The sequence below is a fragment of the Heterodontus francisci genome, chromosome 5 (assembly GCF_036365525.1).
Source record: "Heterodontus francisci isolate sHetFra1 chromosome 5, sHetFra1.hap1, whole genome shotgun sequence".
Lineage (NCBI taxonomy): Eukaryota > Metazoa > Chordata > Chondrichthyes > Heterodontiformes > Heterodontidae > Heterodontus > Heterodontus francisci.
In genome coordinates this window covers 58,973,639-58,994,354 of record NC_090375.1, presented here as the reverse complement: position 1 = coordinate 58,994,354, position 20,716 = coordinate 58,973,639, and the positions used below count along the sequence as shown (strand labels likewise).

The 20,716-nt window shown below is 47.5% G+C and overlaps 1 protein-coding gene across 3 annotated transcripts in view; it reads right to left on the bottom strand.

Annotated features, from left to right (window-relative positions):
- The window catches only part of kif9 (kinesin family member 9), a 216,860-nt gene that overhangs the window by 186,327 nt on the left and 9,817 nt on the right, over positions 1-20,716 (bottom strand). For 2 of the 3 annotated variants that reach the window (XM_068031510.1, XM_068031509.1), the window contains exon 2: positions 11,493-11,594. In XM_068031510.1, coding sequence (XP_067887611.1) covers positions 11,493-11,588 — 96 coding nt within the window. In that variant the 5' untranslated portion in view covers positions 11,589-11,594. Of the gene's footprint in view, positions 1-11,492; positions 11,595-20,716 lie in introns of those variants that run through there. The other variant, XM_068031511.1, reaches the window with a different exon arrangement.

Here is a 20,716-nt window from a genome sequence, read left to right as displayed (position 1 = left end):
GGAGCATGCAGGTGGCAGAAAGCGTCATAGACAGGAGTTTCAGAAGTGGTTACACCCAAGGTGCAGGCAGATAGATGGGAGACCGCTAGAAGGGGCAGGCAGACAATGCAGGAATCCCCTGTGGCTATCCCCCTCTCTAACAAGTATATCGTTTTGGAAACTGTTGCAGGGGATGGCCTATCAGGGGAAAACAGCAGCAGCCAGAGCGGTGGCACCACGGCTGGCACTGTTGTTCAGCAGGGAGGGACAAAGCGCAGAAGAGCAATAGTTATAGGGGACTCTACAGTTAGGGGCACAGATAGCCGCTTCTGTGGACGTGAAAGAGACTCAAGGATGGTATGTTGCCTCCCCAGTGCCAGGGTCAAGGATGTCTCTGAACGGACAGGGGGCATTCTGAAGGGGGAGGGTGAACAGCCAGAGGTTGTGGTACACATCGGTACCAACGACATAGGCAGGAAGAGTGACGAGGTCCTGCAGGGGGAGTTTAGGAAGTTAGGTAGTAAGTTAAAAAACAGGACCTCTAGGGTTGTAATCTCTGGATTACTCCCTGTGCCACGTGCCAGTGAGGCTAGAAATAGGAAGATAGTGCAGCTAAACACGTGGCTGAACAGCTGGTGTAGAAGGGAGGGTTTCAGATATCTGGACCATTGGGATCTCTTCAGGGACAGATGGGACCTGTACAAGAAGGACGGGTTGCATCTAAACTGGAGGGGCACAAATATCCTGGCTGTGAGGTTTGCTAGCGTCACTCGGGAGAGTTTAAACTAGTGTGGCAGTGGGGTGGGAACCAGAGCAGTAGGACAGCAAGTGAAATAAATGAGGGGGAACTAGTAAATAAGGGCAGTAAGACTAAGAGGAAGAGCAGGCAGGCAGATGTTGCGGAGCATAGCGGGACTGGTGGTCTGAAGTGCATTTGTTTCAATGCAAGAAGTATAACAGGTAAGGCAGATGAACTTAGAGCTTGGATTAGTACTTGGAACTATGATGTTGTTGCTATTACAGAGACTTGGTTGAGGGAAGGACAGGATTGCCAGCTAAATGTTCCAGGATTTAGAAGCTTCAGGCGGGATAGAGGGGGATGTAAAAAGGGTGGGGGAGTTGCATGACTGGTTAAGGAGAATATCACAGCTGTACTGCGGGAGGACACCTCGGAGGAGTCATGCAGCGAGGCAATATGGGTGGAGCTCAGGAATAGGAAGAGTGCAGTCACGATGTTGGTGTTTTTCTACAGGCCTCCCAACAGCCAGTGGGAGGTAGAGGAGCAGATATGTAGACAGATTTTGGAAAGATGTAAAGGTAACAGGGTTGTCGTGGTGGGTGATTTTAACTTCCAATATATTGACTGGGACTCACTTAGTGCTAGGGGCTTGGATGGGGCAGAATTTGTAAGGAGCATCCAGGAGGGCTTCTTGAAACAATATGTAGATAGTCCAACTAGGGATAGGGCCGTACTGGACCTGGTATTGGGGAATGAGCCCGGCCAGGTGGTCGAAGTTTCAGTAGGGGAGCATTTCGGGAACAGTGACCATAATTCCATAAGTTTTAAGATACTTGTGGATAAGGATAAGAGTAGTCCTCGGGTGAAGGTGCTAAATTGGGGGACAATATTAGGCAGGAACTGAAGAATTTAGATTGGGGGCGGCTGTTTGAGGGCAAATCAACATCTGACATGTGGGAGTCTTTCAAACGTCAGTTGATTAGAATCCAGGACTGGCATGTTCCTGTGAGGAAGAAGGATAAGTTTGGCAAGTTTCGGGAACCTTGGATAACGAGGGATATCGTGAGCCTAGTCAAAAACAAAAAGGAAGCATTCGTAAGGGCTGGAAGGCTAGGAACAGACGAAGCCCTTGAGGAATATAAAGACAGTAGGAAGGAACTTAAGCAAGGAGTCAGGAGGGCTAAAAGGGGTCATGAAAAGTCATTGGCAAACAGGATTAAGGAAAATCCCAAGGCTTTTTATACGTATATAAAGAGCAAGAGGGTAACCAGGGAAAGGGTTGGCCCACTCAAGGACAGAGAAGGGAATCTATGTGTGGAGCCAGAGGAAATGGGCGAGTTACGAAATGAGTACTTTGCATCAGTATTCACCAAAGAGAAGGACTTGGTGGATGATGAGCCTAGGGAAGGGAGTGTAGATAGTCTCAGTCATCTCATTATCAAAAAGGAGGAGGTGTTGAGCGTCTTGCAAAGCATTAAGGTAGATAAGTCCCCAGGGCCTGATGGGATATACCCCAGAATACTGAGGGAGGCAAGGGAAGAAATTGCTGGGGCCTTGACAGAAATCTTTGCATCCTCATTGGCTACAGGTGAGATCCCAGGGGACTGGAGAATAGCCAATGTTGTTCCTTTGTTTAAGAAGGGTAGCAAGGATAATCCAGGAAATTAGAGGCCAGTGAGCCTTACGTCAGTGGTAGGGAAATTATTCTAGAGGATTCTTCGGGTCAGGATTTACTCCCATTTGGAAACAAACGAACTTATTAGCGAGAGGCAGCATGGTTTTGTGAAGGGGAGGTCATGTCTCACTAATTTGATTGAGTTTTTTGAGGAAGTGACGAAGATGATTGATGAAGGAAGGGCAGTAGATGTTGTCTACATAGACTTCAGTAAAGCCTTTGACAAGGTCCCTCATGGCAGACTGGTACAAAAGGTGAAGTCACACGGGATCAGAGGGGAGCTGGCAAGATGGATACAGAACTGGCTCTGTCATAGAAGACAGAGGGTAGCAGTGGAAGGGTGCTTTTCTGAATGGAGGGATGTGACTAGTGGTATTCCGCAGGGATCAGTGCTGGGACCTTTGCTGTTTGTAGTATATATAAATGATTTGGAGGAAAATGTAGCTGGTCTGATTAGTAAGTTTGTGGACGGCACAAAGATTGGAGGAGTTGCAGATAGTGATGAGGATTGTCAGAGGATACAGCAGGATATAGATCGGTTGGAGACTTGGGCGGAGAAATGGCAGATGGAGTTTAATCCGGACAAATGTGAGGTAATGCATTTTGGAAGGTCTAATGCAGGTGGGAAGTATACAGTAAATGGCAGAACCCTTCGGAGTACTGAACGGCAGAGAGATCTGGGCGTACAGATCCACAGGTCACTGAAAGTGGCAACGCAGGTGGATAAGGTAGTCAAGAAGGCATACGGCATGCTTGCCTTCACCGGTCGGGGCATAGAGTATAAAAATTGGCAAGTCATGCTGCAGCTGTACAGAACTTTAGTTAGGCCACACTTAGAATATTGCGTGCAATTCTGGTCGCCACACTACCAGAAGGACGTGGAGGCTTTGGAGAGGGTACAGAAGAGGTTTACCCCAATGTTGCCTGGTCTGGAGGGCATTAGCTATGAGGAGAGGTTGGATAAACTCGGATTGTTTTCACTGGAATGACGGAGGTGGAGGGGCGACATGATCGAGGTTTACAAAGTTATGAGCGGCATGGACAGAGTGGATAGTCAGAAGCTTTTTCCCAGGGTGGAAGAGTCAGTTACTAGGGGACATAGGTTTAAGGTGAGAGGGGCAAAGTTTAGAGGGGATGTGCGAGGCATGTTCTTTACATAGAGGGTGGTGAGTGCCTTGAACTTGCTGCCGGGGGAGGTAGTGGAAGCAGGTACGAGAGCGACATTTCAGAGGCATCTCGACAAATACATGAATAGGATGGGAATAGAGGGATACGGTCCCCGGAAGTGCAAAAGGTTTTAGTTTAGACAGGCATCAAGATCAGCACAGGCTTGGAGGGCCGAATGGCCTGTTCCTGTGCTGTTCTGTTCTGTGTTCTAAAAGCAAAAACAAGAGACAAGTTAAAACCAAAACCTGCAAAGAAAAGGAAACAAAATGGTGGCAGAGGTTACTGCCTGAAATTGTAGAACTCAATGTTAAGTCCGGAAGGCTGTAAAGTGCCTCATCAAAAGATGAGGTGCTGTTTCTGGAGCTTATGTTGAGCTTTATTGGAACATTGTCGGAGGCCGACAACAGAGAGGTCAGTGAAAGGAAGGTGGTATCAGGGACCAGAAGCTCAGGGTCACACTTGCACACAGAACGGAGGTGTTCAGCAAAGCGGTCACCTTCCGCCATCCACCAAAGCCATCTGTATTTGGTCCCCCCAGTGTAGAGCAGACCACATTGTGAGCAGCGAATACAGTATACTTCTGCAAAGAAACAGTTTTACGTTGCCTCTATTGAAGGCTGGCTGACCATCTGTTCCACTTGCAGTGGCAGACTGAAGCGTGAGGCAGCTTTGTGTGACTCAGTTAATAATGCTGATGCCTCTGGGACAGAAAGTTGAGGGTTCAGGTTTGACACTGGGACTTCAGTTTTTAAATCTAGTCTGTTGCTTCTGAGGCATGGCTGCACTGTTAGAGTTTATTCACACTGAATAAGACTTTAAACAAAGGCCATGCCTTTTTTTCCTCAGGATATAGACAAAATTGGCAAGATTGCATTTATTACCCATCCGTCAATGTCGTCAGAGTGGGGTGGTAGGCCTTCTTCTTTCCAGCATTTCTTGTTTTTATTTCAGATTTCCAGCATCCGCAGTATTTTGCTTTTATTTTAGTGTTTAATTCACTGCCACTTCTCTTCCAGGAATGCCTACCTTGAAGAAGTTCTGCTCTTCTCTCCGACGCAATTTTCGTTTGTCTCTTTTACCTTGTTCACCTCCTTTGTTATCTCTTGCCCCACCCCCACCTCACTTGCTTATAACCTGTGACTTTTCTATTATTTGTCAGTTCCGATGAAGGGTCACTGACCCGAAACGTTAACTCTGCTTCTCTTTCCACAGATGCTGCCAGACCTGCTGAGTGATTCCAGCATTTCTTGTTTTTATTTCAGATTTCCAGCATCCGCAGTATTTTGTTTTTATTCTTCTTTCATTGTTTGTTTGTACAACTGAATGACATGCTGGAGCTGTTAAGTGTCAACCATATAGTGTGGACTTCAGTTACATGTAGACTCATACAACAAGTAAAGCTTTGGTTGCGTCCAACATTCCTTGGACCATGTGTGAAGATCTATTGGAGTTTCCAGAGGCAGTGAAGTCCCATGCGCAAAAGATAGATGAGTCTATTCATGACATGAGTGGCTCCCTATATCTAGCACGTGAACGCATGGTGCCCTCCATTGAGAGAGTTGCGACCTTCATGGAGAGATGCATGGAGCGTAACACAGAGTGGATTCATGGGGTCCATACCCACCTCCACAGCATGGCCTCATCATGAGGTCTATGGAACGATGGGTGTTTGGGATGGGCCAGCCACGCAGCTCCCTGTTGCCAGCTCAATCACTCCAGGCAAGGGAGTGCATGTGGGGACTCAAAGGGCAGAGGAACGGCAGGCTTCAGGCAATGGGGGTTCCTCTCAAGGCACTTCCAAAGCTGAAGGCAGATCCTTGGCCCCTTTGACGGTGACACCAACGCTACATGCTGGTCTGAAAACTAAGGCAGCCCCTGCACAGATGCAGGTGGCCCCAATGTGCTGGGCCCCAGTAGGGCGCAGATACCCCGAGGATGGAGGCTACGGCCATCTAATGCACCGGAGCAAGAAAGGCAGCAGCCTATCTCCACATCAATTCCAGGTGCAGGGGGAGCACACCATAACAGTGAGCGTAGACAAGCACATAAATGTATGGAATAGCACTTAGGGTTTCACTGGATGATAATTTGTTAACTGCAGAGGCATTTAATGTTTAGTGAGAGTTAAAGGTCTTCACGTGCAATGTGAATGTACAGTATTGGTAGGAGTACCACCACACAGTCCTTGTGGAGAAGAAGTACCGCCTTCACGTTGAGGATACCGTCCATCGTGTTGTGTGGCACTATCACCGTGTTAAATGGGATAGATTTCGAACAGATCTAGCAATGCAAAACTGGGCATCCATGAGGCTGTGGGCCATCAGCAGCAGCAGAATTGTACTCAACCACAATCTATAACCTCATATCCCCCACTCTACCATTACCATCAAGCCAGCAGACCAACCCTGGTTCAATGAAGTGTGCAGGAGGGCATGCCAGGAGCAGCACCAGGCATACCTCAAAATGAGGTGTCAACCTGGTGAAGCTACAACACAGGACTACTCGAGTGCCAAACTGCGTAAGCAGCACGCAGTAGACAGAGCTAAGCAATCCCATAACCAACAGATCAGATCTAAGCTCTGCAGACCTGCCACATCCAGCCATGAATGGTGGTGGACAATTAAACAACTAATTGAAGGAGGTGGCTCCACAAATATCCCCATCCTCAATGATGGGGGAGCCCAGCTCATCAGTGCGAAAGATAAGGCTGAAGCATTTGCAACAATCTTCAGCCAGAAGTGCCGAGTTGATGATCCATCTCGGCCTCCTCCTAAAGTCCCCAGCATCACAGATGCCAGACTTCAGCCAATTCGATTCGCTCCGCGTGATATCAAGAAACGACTAAAGGCACTGGATACTGCAAAGGCCATGTGCCCTGACAATATTCCAGAAATCGTACTGAAGACCTGTGCTCCAGAACTTGCCGCGCCCCTAGCCAAGCTGTTCCAGTACAGCTACAACACTGGCATCGACCCTGCAATGTGGAAAATTGCCCAGGTATGTCCTGTACACAAAAAGCAAGACAAGTCCAACCCGGCCAATTACCGCCCTTCAGTCTACTCTCAATCATAAGTAAAGTGAGGGAAGGGATCATTGACAGCGCTATCAAGCATCACTTGCTTAGTAATAACCTTCTCAGTGACGCTCAGTTTGGGTTCCGCCAGGGCCACTCAGCTCCTAACCTCATTACAGCCTTGGTTCAAACATGGACAAAAGAGCTGAACTCAAGAGGTGAGGCGAGAGTGACTGCCGTTGACATCAAGGCAGCATTTGACCGAGTATGGCATCAAGGAGCCCTAGCAAAACTGGAGTCAATGGGAATCAGGGAGAAATCTCTCCGCTGGTTGGAGTCATACCTAATGCAAAGGAAGATGGTTGTGATTGTTGGAGGTCAATCATCTGAGCTCCAGGACATCACTGCAGGCGTTCCTCAAGGTAGTGTCCTAGGCCCAACCATCTTTAGCTGCTTCATCAATGATCTTCAATCATAAGGTCAGAAGTGGGGATGTTCGCTGATGATTGCACAATGTTCAGCACCATTCGCGACTCTCAGATACTGAAGCAGTCCGTGTAGAAATGCAGCAAGACCTGGACAATATCCAGGCTTCGGCTGATAAGTGGCAAGTAACATTCATGCCAAACAAGTGCCAGGCAATGACCATCTCCAACAAGAGAGAATCTAACCATCTCCCCTTGACATTCAATGGCATTTCCATCGCCGAATCCCCCACTATCAACGTCCTAGGGGTTACCATTGACCAGAAACTGAACTAGAGTAGTCATATAAATACCATGGCTGCAAGAGCAGGTCAGAGGCAAGGAATCCTGCAGTATGTAACTCATCTCCTGACTCCCCAAAGCCTGTCCACCATCTACAAAGCACAAGTCAGGAGTGTGATGGAATACTTTCCACTTGCCTGGATGGGTGCAGCTCCAACAACACTCAAGAAGCTCGACACCATCCAGGACAAAGCAGCCCACTTGATTGGCACCCCATCTACAAACATTCACTCACTCCACCACCGACGCACAGTGGCAGCAATATGTACCATCTACAAGATGCACTGCAGCAATGCACCAAGGCTCCTTAGACAGCACCTTCCAAACCCGTGACCTCTACCAACTAGAAGGACAAGGACAGCAAATGCATGGGAACTCCACCACCTGCAAGTTCCCCTCCAAGTCACACACCATCCTGACTTGGAACTATATCGCCATTCCTTCACTGTCGCTGGGTCAAAATCCTGGAACTCCCTTCCTAACAGCACTGTGGGTGTACCTACCTCACATGGACTGCAGCGGTTCAAGAAGGCAGCTCACCACCACTTTCTCAAGGGCAATTAGGGATGGGCAATAAATGCTGGCCGAGCCAGCGATGCCCACATCCCATGAATGAATAAAAAAATTGTCCAGCAACTCAACAAGGCTCCTTCAACAGCACCTTCCAAACCCGCGACCTCTACCAACTAGAAGGACAAGGGCAGCAGATGCATGGGAACATCACTACCTGCAAGTTCCCTGCCAAGCTACACACTGTCCTGATTTGGAACTCTATCACCGTTCCTTCTCTGTCGCTGGGTCAAAATTCTGGAACTCCCGTCCTAACAGCACTGTGGGTGTACCGACACCCCAAGGAATGCAGTGGTTCAAGAACGCAGCTCATCACCACTTCTCAAGGTCAGTTTGGGATGGGAGATAAATGCTGGCCTAGCCAGCGACACCTACATCCCACAAACAAATAGAAAAAAAGTATAATGACTCATATTTTTATTATTATGCAGCAGTTGACAGTGACCAGATGTGAAATCAAATAGATGGAGGGCCTCATAAACAACGGTGTTGATAGAAGGCCTTGACATTTGTGCCGATGGGTACAGAGAGGTGCTAAGGGTCTCTGATGAAAGATTACCAAGGCTGCTTCTGGGAGAGAATTTCTTGTATTGGTGGCCCCTTGTACTTATCACCAAATGCTTCACATGAGGACCAGAGAGTCGCGAACCTCCTTGCCACACATGTTACTGTCCTGTGAGCTGGGCCCCGTGCGGCATCTTTATCGGCTGGCACCTGTTGAGGTACCTCATCCTCATGTGCATCTTCCTCTCTGAAGATGAGGCTTGCTCAGTCTCTTCCTCTGGCTCCAATGCTACTCCTCCCTGGAGAGCCACATTATGCAAAGTGCAGCAGACGACAGTGATGTGGGATACTCTTGAGGGTGCGTATTGCAGGGCTCCCACTGATCTAGCGAGGCATCTAAACCTTATCTTCGAAAGGCGAATAGCCTGCTCAATGGTGGTCCTTTTAGTCCTATGGCAATGGCTGTATGTGTCCTCTGTCTGTGTGTTGGGGTAGTGTAAAGTGGTCAGAAGCCATGACTTCAGTGGATACCCTTTGACCCCCAGGATCCAGCCACAAAGGTGTTCAGGTGGCTTGAACAGCCGATGCAATTGGAATTGTCTAAGGATGTAGGAGTCGCAGCAGCTTCCCAGAAAGCTCACAAACACCTGCATGATCCGCTTACAGTGGTCACAGACAACTTGAATATTAAGGAAGTGGAGCCTTTTCCTGTTTACAAAGGTACCTGGCAGCTCTGAGGGAGCTTTGATGGCCACATGAGGATACTTAATAACCCTGCACCTGGGGAAATCCAGCCATGGCCCCGAAGCCAATTGCTCTCTCGGGCTGACTGGCTTGATCGGTTGTGAACTTGATATAGTGGCCAGCCCTACGGTGCACTGCATCCATGATCTCCTTTATCCAGCAATGAGCTGCTGACAGAGAGAGATGCCACATAGATCTCCAGACCCATCTCTGAACGTACCACAGGCAAAAAGAAGTTGAGTGCCAATGTTACTGCTGAGGCTATAGGCATAGAGTGTCCTCCACTTTCCAGTGGCATCAACTCCTCCTCCAACATACCACCTCCCTGCAGAGATGCAGTCTTTGCAGACATTGGTGCTCAGACATTTTGATGAAGCTGAGCCTCCTACAACCATGAAGCTGTCCTCTTGCCCCATCATGCACCCTCATTGTCCACGTCTAATGGCTTCTTCAACACCCCGCTGGAGCTCCCCTGACTGCTACATAGCTGCTACATGTGCCTGCATCCCCATTGCCTCCTCACTGGAGGAGCCAGAGTCTGACCACATATCCAGATGAAGCCCCCACACTGATCAGCCTCTCAAGAACCATGTCCAGTGTCCAGAACTGCCATGGGCCGAGGAGGCACCTTTCTATGAGCAGCACTTCACTTTGGCCTCACCCTCTGCAGTGCCTCCAGACTTGATTGCATGGCTTCTTAAACACACAGCCAACAGACAAGCTTCACAGTATTGCTGCCAGTTCCCTACACAACTCAGCTGTCGCTGAGATCTCACGTCGTTAGAGTAGATGAGCCTCTGAGTCTCCATGCGCCATTGCTAAAAATCAGAAAAAGCTTGGAAAATACCTGATAATTGGCTGTTTAACAACCTCAATTATTTACGTGCCCCAATCTGTCAGCTACCACTCTGCCCCGCCGCCTGCATTTGGTAAAATTGATCAATGGTGGGAAGATGCAGGGAGTCTGCCCAATACAGCTCCATGCCATTTTACTGCACATCCCCCGCACCCCCCCCCCACCTCCCAGTCTCCATTCTCACCTCCACAGGGTCAGTAAAATTCTGCCCATGGTTTTCAAAGCACACCATTGTTAGGGGTATTTTTCACCTCATGTCTGGGCCAGTTTTAGACTAATCAATAGAGATTGATTGCTATGATTAGTCAAGAATTGCATTATTGTTATAACATGAGATCACCAGGATGGTAGGTAGTGAATTAGCTGGACCTTGGCCTCTTTTTGTCTAGTAATTCCTATGTTCCTAAAAAAACCTTCCACTTTTTATTCAAACAGGAATTGCATCCCTGAAGTTTTTTCTTTTGGGCCTCCTTATCTCGAGAGACAATGGATACGCGCCTGGAGGTGGTCAGTGGTTTGTGAAGCAGCGCCTGGAGTGGCTATAAAGGCCAATTTTGGAGTGACAGGCTCTTCCACAGGTGCTGCAGAGAAATTTGTTTGTTGGGGCTGTTGCACAGTTGGCTCTCCCCTTGCGCCTCTGTCTTTTTTCCTGCCAACTGCTAAGTTGGCATTTGGTAAAATTGATCAATGGTGGGAAGATGCAGGGAGTCTGCCCAATACAGCTCCATGCCATTTTACTGCACATCCCCCCCCCCCCCCCCCCCCCACCTCCCAGTCTCCATTCTCACCTCCACAGGGTCAGTAAAATTCTGCCCATGGTTTTCAAAGCACACCATTGTTAGGGGTATTTTTCACCTCATGTCTGGGCCAGTTTTAGACTAATCAATAGAGATTGATTGCTATGATTAGTCAAGAATTGCATTATTGTTATAACATGAGATCACCAGGATGGTAGGTAGTGAATTAGCTGGACCTTGGCCTCTTTTTGTCTAGTAATTCCTATGTTCCTAAAAAAACCTTCCACTTTTTATTCAAACAGGAATTGCATCCCTGAAGTTTTAATGACAGCATATATCTGTTCTCAGCACTACAAGAGAGGATGTGAATTAGCAATACAAAGAACAGTAAATCAGCACCTGGATGTCTGTACTTAATTCATTCCCCAGCAGATGAACCCAGTTAGATCCCAAGCTGAAAGTTCAGAGAGCAGACACGAGTCGCAGTGACCCATGAACAGTGAAGTAACAGCACTATTGATTTACTGCAGGCGATTATACCTGCTAATATCACAGTAGTTAATTCTCCTCAAATTGCAAATGAGCTTGGATTTTTTTTTAATAAGCCATTCAACCAGGGGAGAGGGTTAGTGGTATAAGTGACCTGATGCTCACTTTCCACGAGGAGTTACTGGTTCTTCACCACCATTTCTAAATTTAAATAAAACAGACAAAATGCTCCTTTGTAATGCTCTTTCTTACCCGATTGTCAGGTAAAAACTCAATCATATCCGCTGCAAAATTAGCTGTTGTCCTGATTCTCACGAACACCTTCACACCACTGTTTTTGCTGCCCATTTTCAACTGAAAGTGTAATGAAGAATAGTTAGACCATAAAATATTAGATGACTGTTTTTTAGATGATGGGATAGAAAATCACATATCCAAATTTGACCATGACACAAAGATAGGCGACGTTTTAAGCAGGGTAGATGGAAGCATAAAATTACGAAGAGATATTTTTAGAATAAATGAATGGGCAAAACTGTGACAAATGAATTTCAATGTAGGCAAATGTGAGGTCATCCACTTTGGACCTTAAAAGAATAGAACAGGGTACTTCCTAACTGGTGAAAAACTAGAAACAGTGGAGGTCCAATCAGACTTCAGGGTCTGAGAATATAGGTCATTAAAACAGCTACAGAAAATAATTCAATAGGCCAATGGAATACTGGCTTTTATATCTAGAGGACTAGAATACAAGGGGGTAAAACTCAGGCTTCAGCTATACAAAGCCCCAGTTAGACCACACTTGGAGTATTGGGAGCAGTTCTGGGCACCACATCTTAGGAAGGATATATTGGCCTTGGAGGGAGAGCGGGGTAGGTTTACCAAAATGACACTTGGACTCCAAGGGTTAAATTATGAAGAGAGATTACACAAACTAGGATTGTATTCCTTAGAATTTAGAAGGCTAAGGGGTGATTTGATCGATGTTTTCTAGGTATCAAAGGCAGCAGATAAGGAAGATAGAGAGAAACTATTTCCACTGGTTGGGTGTCTAGGACTAGGGGGCATAGTCTAAAAAATTAGAGCGAGACTTTTCAGGAGAGAAATTAGGAAACACTTCTACACGCAAGGCGTGATAGAGGTTTGGAACTCTCTTTCATAAATAGCAAATGATAGATTTTTGTTATCCAAAGGTATTAAGGGATATGGGACAAAGGCAGGTATATCGAGTTCAGTTGCAGATCAGTCATGATTTCACTGAATGGCGCAGCAGGCTTACGAACATACGTACATATGAATATATGAATTAGGAGCAGGAGTAGACCACTCGGCCCCTCGAGCCTGCTCCGCCATTCAATAAGTTCATGGCTGAACTGATTTCTCCACATTACCACCTACCCCCAATAATCTTGCACCCCCTTGCTTATCAAGAATCTATCTACCTCTGCCTTAAAAATATTCAAAGACTCTGTTTCCACTGTCTTTTGAGGAAGAGAATTCCAAAGACTCGCGACCCTCAGAGAAAAAATTTCTCCTCATCTATGTATCAAATGAGCGACACCTTATTTTTAAACAGTGACCCCTGGTTCTAGATTCTCCCACAAGGTGAAACATCCTTTCCACATCCACCTGTCAAGACCCCTCAGGATCTTATATGTTTCAATCAAATCGCCTCTTACTCTTCTAAATTCCAGCAGATACAAGCCTAGCCTGTCCAATCTTTCCTCATAAGATAGCCCGCCAAATCCAGATATCAGTCTAGTAAACCTTCTCTGAACTGCTTCCAATGCATTTACATCCTTCCTTAAATAAGGTGACCAATACTGTACACAGTATTCCAGATGTGGTCTCACCAATTCCCTGTATAGCTGAAGCATAACCTCCCTACTTTTGTATTCAATTCCCCTCGCGATAAACAATAACATTCTATTAGCTCTCCTAATTATGTGCTGTACCTGCATACTAACCTTTTACAATTCATGCACTAGGACACCCAGATCCCTCTGCATCTCAGAGCTCCGCAATCTCTCACCATTTAGATAATATGCTTGTTTGTTATTCTTCCTGCTAAAATGGACAATTTAGCATTTGCCCAAATTATACTCCATCTGCCAGATTTTTGCCCACTCACTTAACCTATCTATATCCTTTTGTAGCTTAGAACATAAGAACATAAGAAATAGGAGCAGGAGTGGGCCATTCGGCCCCTCAAGCCTGCCCCGCCATTCTATAAGATCATGGCTGATCTGTCCCAGACCTCAAATTCTCTTTCTGGCCTGCTCTGCCTAACCCTCGACTCCCTGAGATTTCAAAAATCTAGCTACCTCCTCCTGAAAAACATTTAGTGACCGAGCCTCCACAACTCTCTGAGGTAGAGAATTCCAGAGATTCCCCACCCTCTGAGAGAAGAAATTCCTTCGCATCTCAGTTTTAAATGTGTGCCCCCTTATTCTGTAATTATGTCCCCTAGTTTGAGATTCCCCCACCAGTGGAAACATCTTCTCAACATCTATCCTGTCAAGCCCCCTTAAAATCTTATATGCTTCGATAAGATCACCTCCCATTCTTCTAAACTCCAATGAATAAAAGCCTAACCTATTTAGCCATTCTTGATAAGACAGCCCCTTCATCCCAGGAATCAGCCTAGTGAACCTTTTCTGAACTGCCTCCAATGCTAGTACATCCTTCTTTAAATACGGGGACCAAAACTGTATGCAGTACTCCAGGTGTGACCTCACCAACACCCTGTACGGTTGTAACAGGACTTCCCTATTTTTAAACTCTCACTCCCTAGCAATAAAGGCCAAAATTCCATTTGCCTTCCTAATTACTTGCCGCACCTGCATGCTAATCTTTTGATTACCCCAGATCCCTCTGTACGGCAGTATTTTGTAGTCTTTCTCCATCTAAATAATAATCTGCCTTTTTATTCTTCCTACCAAAGTGGATTACCTCACACTTTCCCACATTGAGCACCATCTGCCAAATTTTTGCCCACTCACTTAACCTATCTATATGCCTTTGCAGATTCTTTGTGTCCTCATCACAACATGCCTTCCCACCTATTTTTGTATTGTCAGCAAATCTGGATACAAATCAGGCAGGATAGAGGGGGATGTAAAGGGGTGGGGGAGTTACACTACTGGTTAAGGAGAATATCACAGCTGTACTGCGGGAGGACACCTCGGAGGGGTCATGGGTGGAGGCAATATGGGTGGAGCTCAGGAATAGGAAGGGTGCAGTCACGATGTTGGGGGTTTACTACAGGCCTCCCAACAGCCAGCGGGAGGGAGAGGAGCAGATATGTAGACAGATTTAGCAAAGATGTAAAGGTAACAGGGTTGTGGTGGTGGGTGATTTTAACTTCCCCTATATTGACTGGGAGTCACTTAGTGCTGGGGGCTTGGATGGGGCAGAATTTGTGAGGAGCATCCAGGAGAGCTTCTTGAAACAATGTGCAGATAGTCCAACTAGGGAAGGGGCCATTCTGGACCTGGTATTGGGGAATGAGCCCGGCCAAGTGGTCGAAGTCTCAGTAGGGGAGCATTTTGGGAACAGTGACCATAATTCCATAAGTTTTAAAGGTACTTGTGGATAAGGATAAGAGTAGTCCTCAGGTGAAGGTGGTAAATTGGGGGAAGGCTAATTATAACAATATTAGGCAGGAACTGAAGAATTTAGATTGGGGGCGGCTGTTTGAGGGTAAATCAATATCTAACATGTGGGAGTCTTTCAAACGTCAGTTGATTAGAATCCAGGACTGGCATGTTCCTGTGAGGAAGAAGGATAAGTTTGGCAAGTTTTGGGAACCTTGGATAACGAGGGATATTGTGAGCCTAGTCAAAAACAAAAAGGAAGCGTTCGTAAGGGCTAGAAGGCTGGGAACAGACGAAGCCCTTGAGGAATATAAAGAAAGTAGGAAGGAACTTAAGCAAGGAGTCAGGAGGGCGAAAAGGGGTCATGAAAAGTCATTGGCAAACAGGATTAAGGAGAATCCCATGGCTTTTTATACGTATATAAAGAGCAAGAGGGTAACTAGGGAAAGGGTTGGCCCACTCGAGGACAGAGGAGGGAATCTATGTGTGGAGCCAGAGGAAATGGGCGAGGTACTAAATGAGTACTTTGCATCAGTATTCACCAAAGAGAAGGACTTGGTGGATCGGGAAGGGAGTGGAGATAGTCTGGATCATGTCGTTTTCAAAAAGGAGGAGGTGTTGAGCGTCTTGCAAAGCATTAAGGTAGATAAGTCCCCAGGGCCTGATGGGATATACCCCAGAATACTGAGAGAGGCAAGGGAAGAAATTGCTGGGGCCTTGACAGGAGTCTTCGTATCCTCATTAGCTACAGGTGAGGTCCCAGAGGACTGGAGAATAGCCAATGTTGTTCCTTTGTTTAAGAAGGGTAGCAAGGATAATCCAGGAAATTATAGGTCGGTGAGCCTTACGTCAGTGGTCGGGAAATTATCAGAGAGGATTCTTCGGGACAGGATTTACTCCCATTTGGAAACAAATGAACTTATTAGCGAGAGGCAGCATGGTTTTGTGAAGGGGAGGTCCTGTCTCACTAATTTGATTGAGTTTTTTGAGGAAGTGACGAAGATGATTGATGAAGGAAGGGCAGTGGATGTTGTCTACATAGACTTCAATAAAGCCTTTGACAAGGTCCCTCATGGCAGACTGGTACAAAAGGTGAAGTCACACGGGATCAGAGGTGAGCTGGCAAGATGGATACAGAACTGGCTCTGTCATAGAAGACAGAGGGTAGCAGTGGAAGGGTGCTTTTCTGAATGGAGGGCTGTGACTAGTGGTGTTCTGCAGGGATCAGTGCTGGGACCTTTGCTGTTTGTATTATATATAAATGATTTGGAGGAAAATGTAGTTGGTCTGATTAGTAAGTTTGCGGACGACACAATAGTTGGTGCAGTATCCAGTGCCTTCAGTCATTTCTTGATATCACACGGAGTGAATCAAATTGGCTGAAGACTGGCATCTGTAATGCTGGGGACTTCAGGAGGGGGCTGAGATGGATCATCAACTCGGCACTTCTGGCTGAAGATTGTCGCAAATGCTTCAGCCTTATCTTTCGCACTAATGTGCTGGGCTCCCCCATCATTGAGGATGGAGATATTTGTGGAGCCACCTTCTCCAGTTCGTTGTTTAATTGTCCACCACCATTCACGACTGGATGTGGCAGGACTGCAGAGCTTAGATATGATCCGTTGGTAATGGGTTCGCTTCGCTCTGTCTACTGCATGCTGCTTACGCAGTTTGGCATGCAAGTAGTCCTGGGTTGTAGCTTCACCAGGTTGACACCTCATTTTGAGGTATGCTTGGTGCTGCCCCTGGCATGCCCTCCTGCACTCTTCATTGAAACAGGGTTGGTCTCCTGGCTTGAAGGTAATGGTAGAGTGGGTGATATGCCAGGCCAAGAGGTTACAGATTGTGGTTGAGTACAATTCTTCTGCTGCTGCTGATGGCCCACAGCACCTCACGGATGCCCAGTTTTGCATTGCTAGAGCTGTTCGAAATCTATCCCATTTAGCTAACTGGTAGTGCCACACAACACAATGGAGGGTATCTTCAATGTGAAGGCGGGACTTCGTCTCCACAAGGACTGTGCGGTGGTCAGTCCTACCAATACCGTCATGGACAGAAGCATCTGCGGCAGGCGAGGACAAGGTCAAGTATGTTTTTCCCTCGTGTTGGTTCCCCCACCACTTGCCGCAGACCCAGTCTAGCAGCTATGTCCTTTAGGACTCGGCCAGCCCGCTCAGTAGTGGTGCTACCGAGCCACTCTTGGTGATGGACATTGAAGTCCCCCACCCAGAGTACATTTTGTGCCCTTGCCACCCTCAGTGCTTCCTCCAAATGGTGTTCAACATGGAGGAGTACTGACTCATCAGCTGAGGGAGGGCGGTCGGTAGTAATCAGTAGGAGGTTACCTTGCCCATGTTTGACCTGATGCCAAGAGACTTCATGGGGTCTGGAGTCGATGTTGAGGACTCCCAGGGCAACTCCCTCCCTACTGTAGACCACTGTCCCGCCACCTCTGCTGGGTCTGTCCTGCCTGTGGGACAGGACATACCCAGGGATAGTGATTGCAGTGTCTAGGACATTGTCTGTAAGGTATGATTCCGTGAGTACGACTATGTCAAGCTGTTGCTTGATTGGTTCACATTTACCCACTCTGCTTGTTATAACCTCAAAGAACTCTAACAAATTTGTCAAACATGATTTCCCTTTCATAAAACCATGTTGGCTCTGTTTGATTGCATTATGTTTTTCTGAATGTCTTGCTATTTCTTCCTTAATAATCGACTCAAGCATTTTCCCAATGACTGATGTTAAGCTCCTTTCTTGAATAGGGGTGTCACATTCGCGATTTTCCAATCTGCTGGTACCCGACCGGAATCCAGTGAGTTTTGGTATATTATGACCAATGCCTCCACTATCTCTGCAGCCACTTCTTTTAAAACTCTTGTGTGCAGGCCATCAGGTCCTGGTGACTTGTCTGCCTTTAGTGCCATCAGTTTGTCCAGCACCTTTTCCCTCATGATAGTGATTGTTACAAGTTCTTCCCTCCCACTTACACCTTGTTCATCTATTATTGTTGGGATGTTTATAGTGTCCTCCACTGTGAAGTCTGATGCAAAATATTGGTTTAAATTATCTGCCATTTCCCTGTTCCCGGTTATTAATTCCCCATTCTCATCCTCCAAGGGCCCCACACTTACTTTAGCTACTCTCTTCCTTTTAATACACCCATAGAAGCTCTTACAACGACAATGCTCACAAGCTGGTGAACTATCATACAGCTGTTATACTAGTCATCTAATTCTGGAAAACTGGAGAGATAGCTATTAATGTAGGTTGTTACCGATGCCGAGGACTTCTGTGTTGGAGATACGGTCCTGCCACCTGATGCCAAGGATTCTCCGGAGGCAGCGAAGATGGAATGAATTGAGACGTCGCTCTTGGCTGACATACGTTGTCCAGGCCTCGCTGCTGTCGAGCAAGGCACTGAGGACACACACTTGATACACTCGGACTTTTGTGTTCCGTGTCAGTGCGCCATTTTCCCACACTCTCTTGGTCAGTCTGGACATAGCAGTGGAAGCCTTTCCCATGCACTTGTTGATTTCTGCATCGAGAGACAGGTTACTGGTGATAGTTGAGCCTAGGTAGGTGAACTCTTGAACCACTTCCAGAGTGTGGTCGCCAATATTGATGGATGGAACATTTCTGACATCCTGTCCCATGATGTTCGTTTTCTTGAGGCTGATGGTTAGGCCAAATTCATTGCAGGCAGCCGCAATCCTGTCGATGAGTCTCTGCAGACACTCTTCAGTGTGAGATGTTAATGCAGCATCGTCAGCAAAGAGGAGTTCCCTGATGAGGACCTTCTGTTCTTTGGTCTTCGCTCTAAGATGGGCAAGGTTGAACAACCTGTCACCTGATCTTGTGTGGAGGAAAGTTCCTTCTTCTGAAGACTTGAACGCATGTGAGAGCAGCAGGGAGAAGAGGATCCCAAACAGTGTAGGTGCGAGAGCACAGCCCTGTTTCACACCACTCAGGCTAGGACAGGGGTCTGATGAGGCGCCGCTGTGCTGAATTGTGCGTTTCATATTGTCACGGAATGAGGTGATGATACTTAGTAGCTTTGGTGGACATCTGATCTTTTCTAGTAGTCTGAAGAGACCACGTCTGCTGATGAGGTCAAAGGCTTTGGTGAGATCAATGAAAGCAATGTAGAGGGGCATCTGTTGTTCACGGCATTTCTCCTGTAGCTGGCGAAGGGAGAACAGCATGTCAATGATGGATCTCTCTGCTCGAAAGCCACACTGTGCTTCAGGGTAGACGCGCTCAGCCAGCTTCTGGAGCCTGTTTAAAGCGACTCGAGCGAAGACTTTCCCCACTATGCTGAGCAGGGAGATTCCACGTTAGTTGTTGCAGTCACCGCGGTCACCCGTATTCTTATAGAGAGTGATGATATTGGCATCGTGCATGTCCTATGGTACTGCTCCCTCGTCCCAGCACAGGCAAAGCAGTTCGGCGAGTGCTTAACGTATAGAGGGCTTGGCACTCTTGATTATTTCAGGGGTAATGCCGTCCTTCCCAGGGGCTTTTCCACTGGCTAGAGAATCAATGGCATCACTGAGTTCCAATTTTGTTGGCTTTACGTCCAGCTCATCCATGACTGGCAAAGACTTTCCACTGGCTATCCCCTACTACAACTATATTTCTCTTTTCTTCCCCCCCCCCCCACTTGAATGGCACTCTGAGGACCTCGAGCAGCCAACACTTGCAGCAGATGTGGCCACCGTGGCTCGCACCGGCGTCCACCAGCTCCCACATACAACAACTGCAACACATTGCCTGCCCAGCCATCTTGATTCTATTTAATTAATTAATTTGGATCACAGTATTTAAGAAAAAAAAACTATTTAAGTGTTCTCTTAACCTGTAATGACGTCGCCTGATTTAAATTACTTGGCCAAAACCAAAAAAAAACAACACGAGACACGGAAGAAATAAAGAAATACCCACCAATCACTTACCAGCTCTTCTGTGATGTCACACTTCGATTATTTGCTGGTCAAGTAGTTCCAATGAAAAGAGCAAAGCGCTCTCACTGACGCCGCCGCTGCTTCTGGTGTCAAGCCTTGCTCTCCGCTCCTTTTATACCACGGCTCCTCTCACCGCTGCCGCCGCTTCTGGTGTCATGCCTTATTCTCCGCTCCTTTTATACCACTGCTCCTCTCGCCGCTGCCGCCACTTCTGGTGTTGGGCCTCGATCTCCGCTCCTTTTCTACCATGGCTCCTCTCGCCGCTGCCGCCACTTCTGGTGTTGGGCCTCGATCTCCGCTCCTTTTATACCACGGCTCCTCTCACCGCTGCCGCCGCTTCTGGTGTTGGGCCTCGATCTCCGCTCCTTTTATACCACTGCTCCTCTCGCCGCTGCCGCCACTTCTGGTGTTGGGCCTCGATCTCCACTCCTTTTATACCACGGCTCCTCTCGCCGCTGCCGCCACTTCTGGTGTTGGGCCTCGATCTCCGCTCCTTTTATACCACGGCTCCTCTCACCGCTGCCGCCGCTTCTGGTGTCGAGCCTCGATCTCCGCTCCTTTTATATCACAGCTCCTCTCACCGCCACCGCTGCCCCTTCTGGTGTCGGGCCTCGCTCTCCGCTCCTTTTATACCACAGCTCCTCTCGCCGCTGCTTCTGGTGTCTGGCCTCGCTCTCCGCTCCTTTTATACCCCGGCTCCTCTCACTGCCGCCGCCGCTGCTTCTGGTGTCAAGCCTCGCTCTCCGCTCCTTTTATACCACGGCTCCTCTCACCACCGCCGCTTCTGGTGTCAGGCCTCGCTCTCCGCTCCTTTTATAACCCGGCTCCTCTCACCGCTGCTGCCGCTGCTTCTGGTATCGGGCCTCACTTTCCGCTCTTTTTATACCACGGCACCTCTCACCACTGCCGC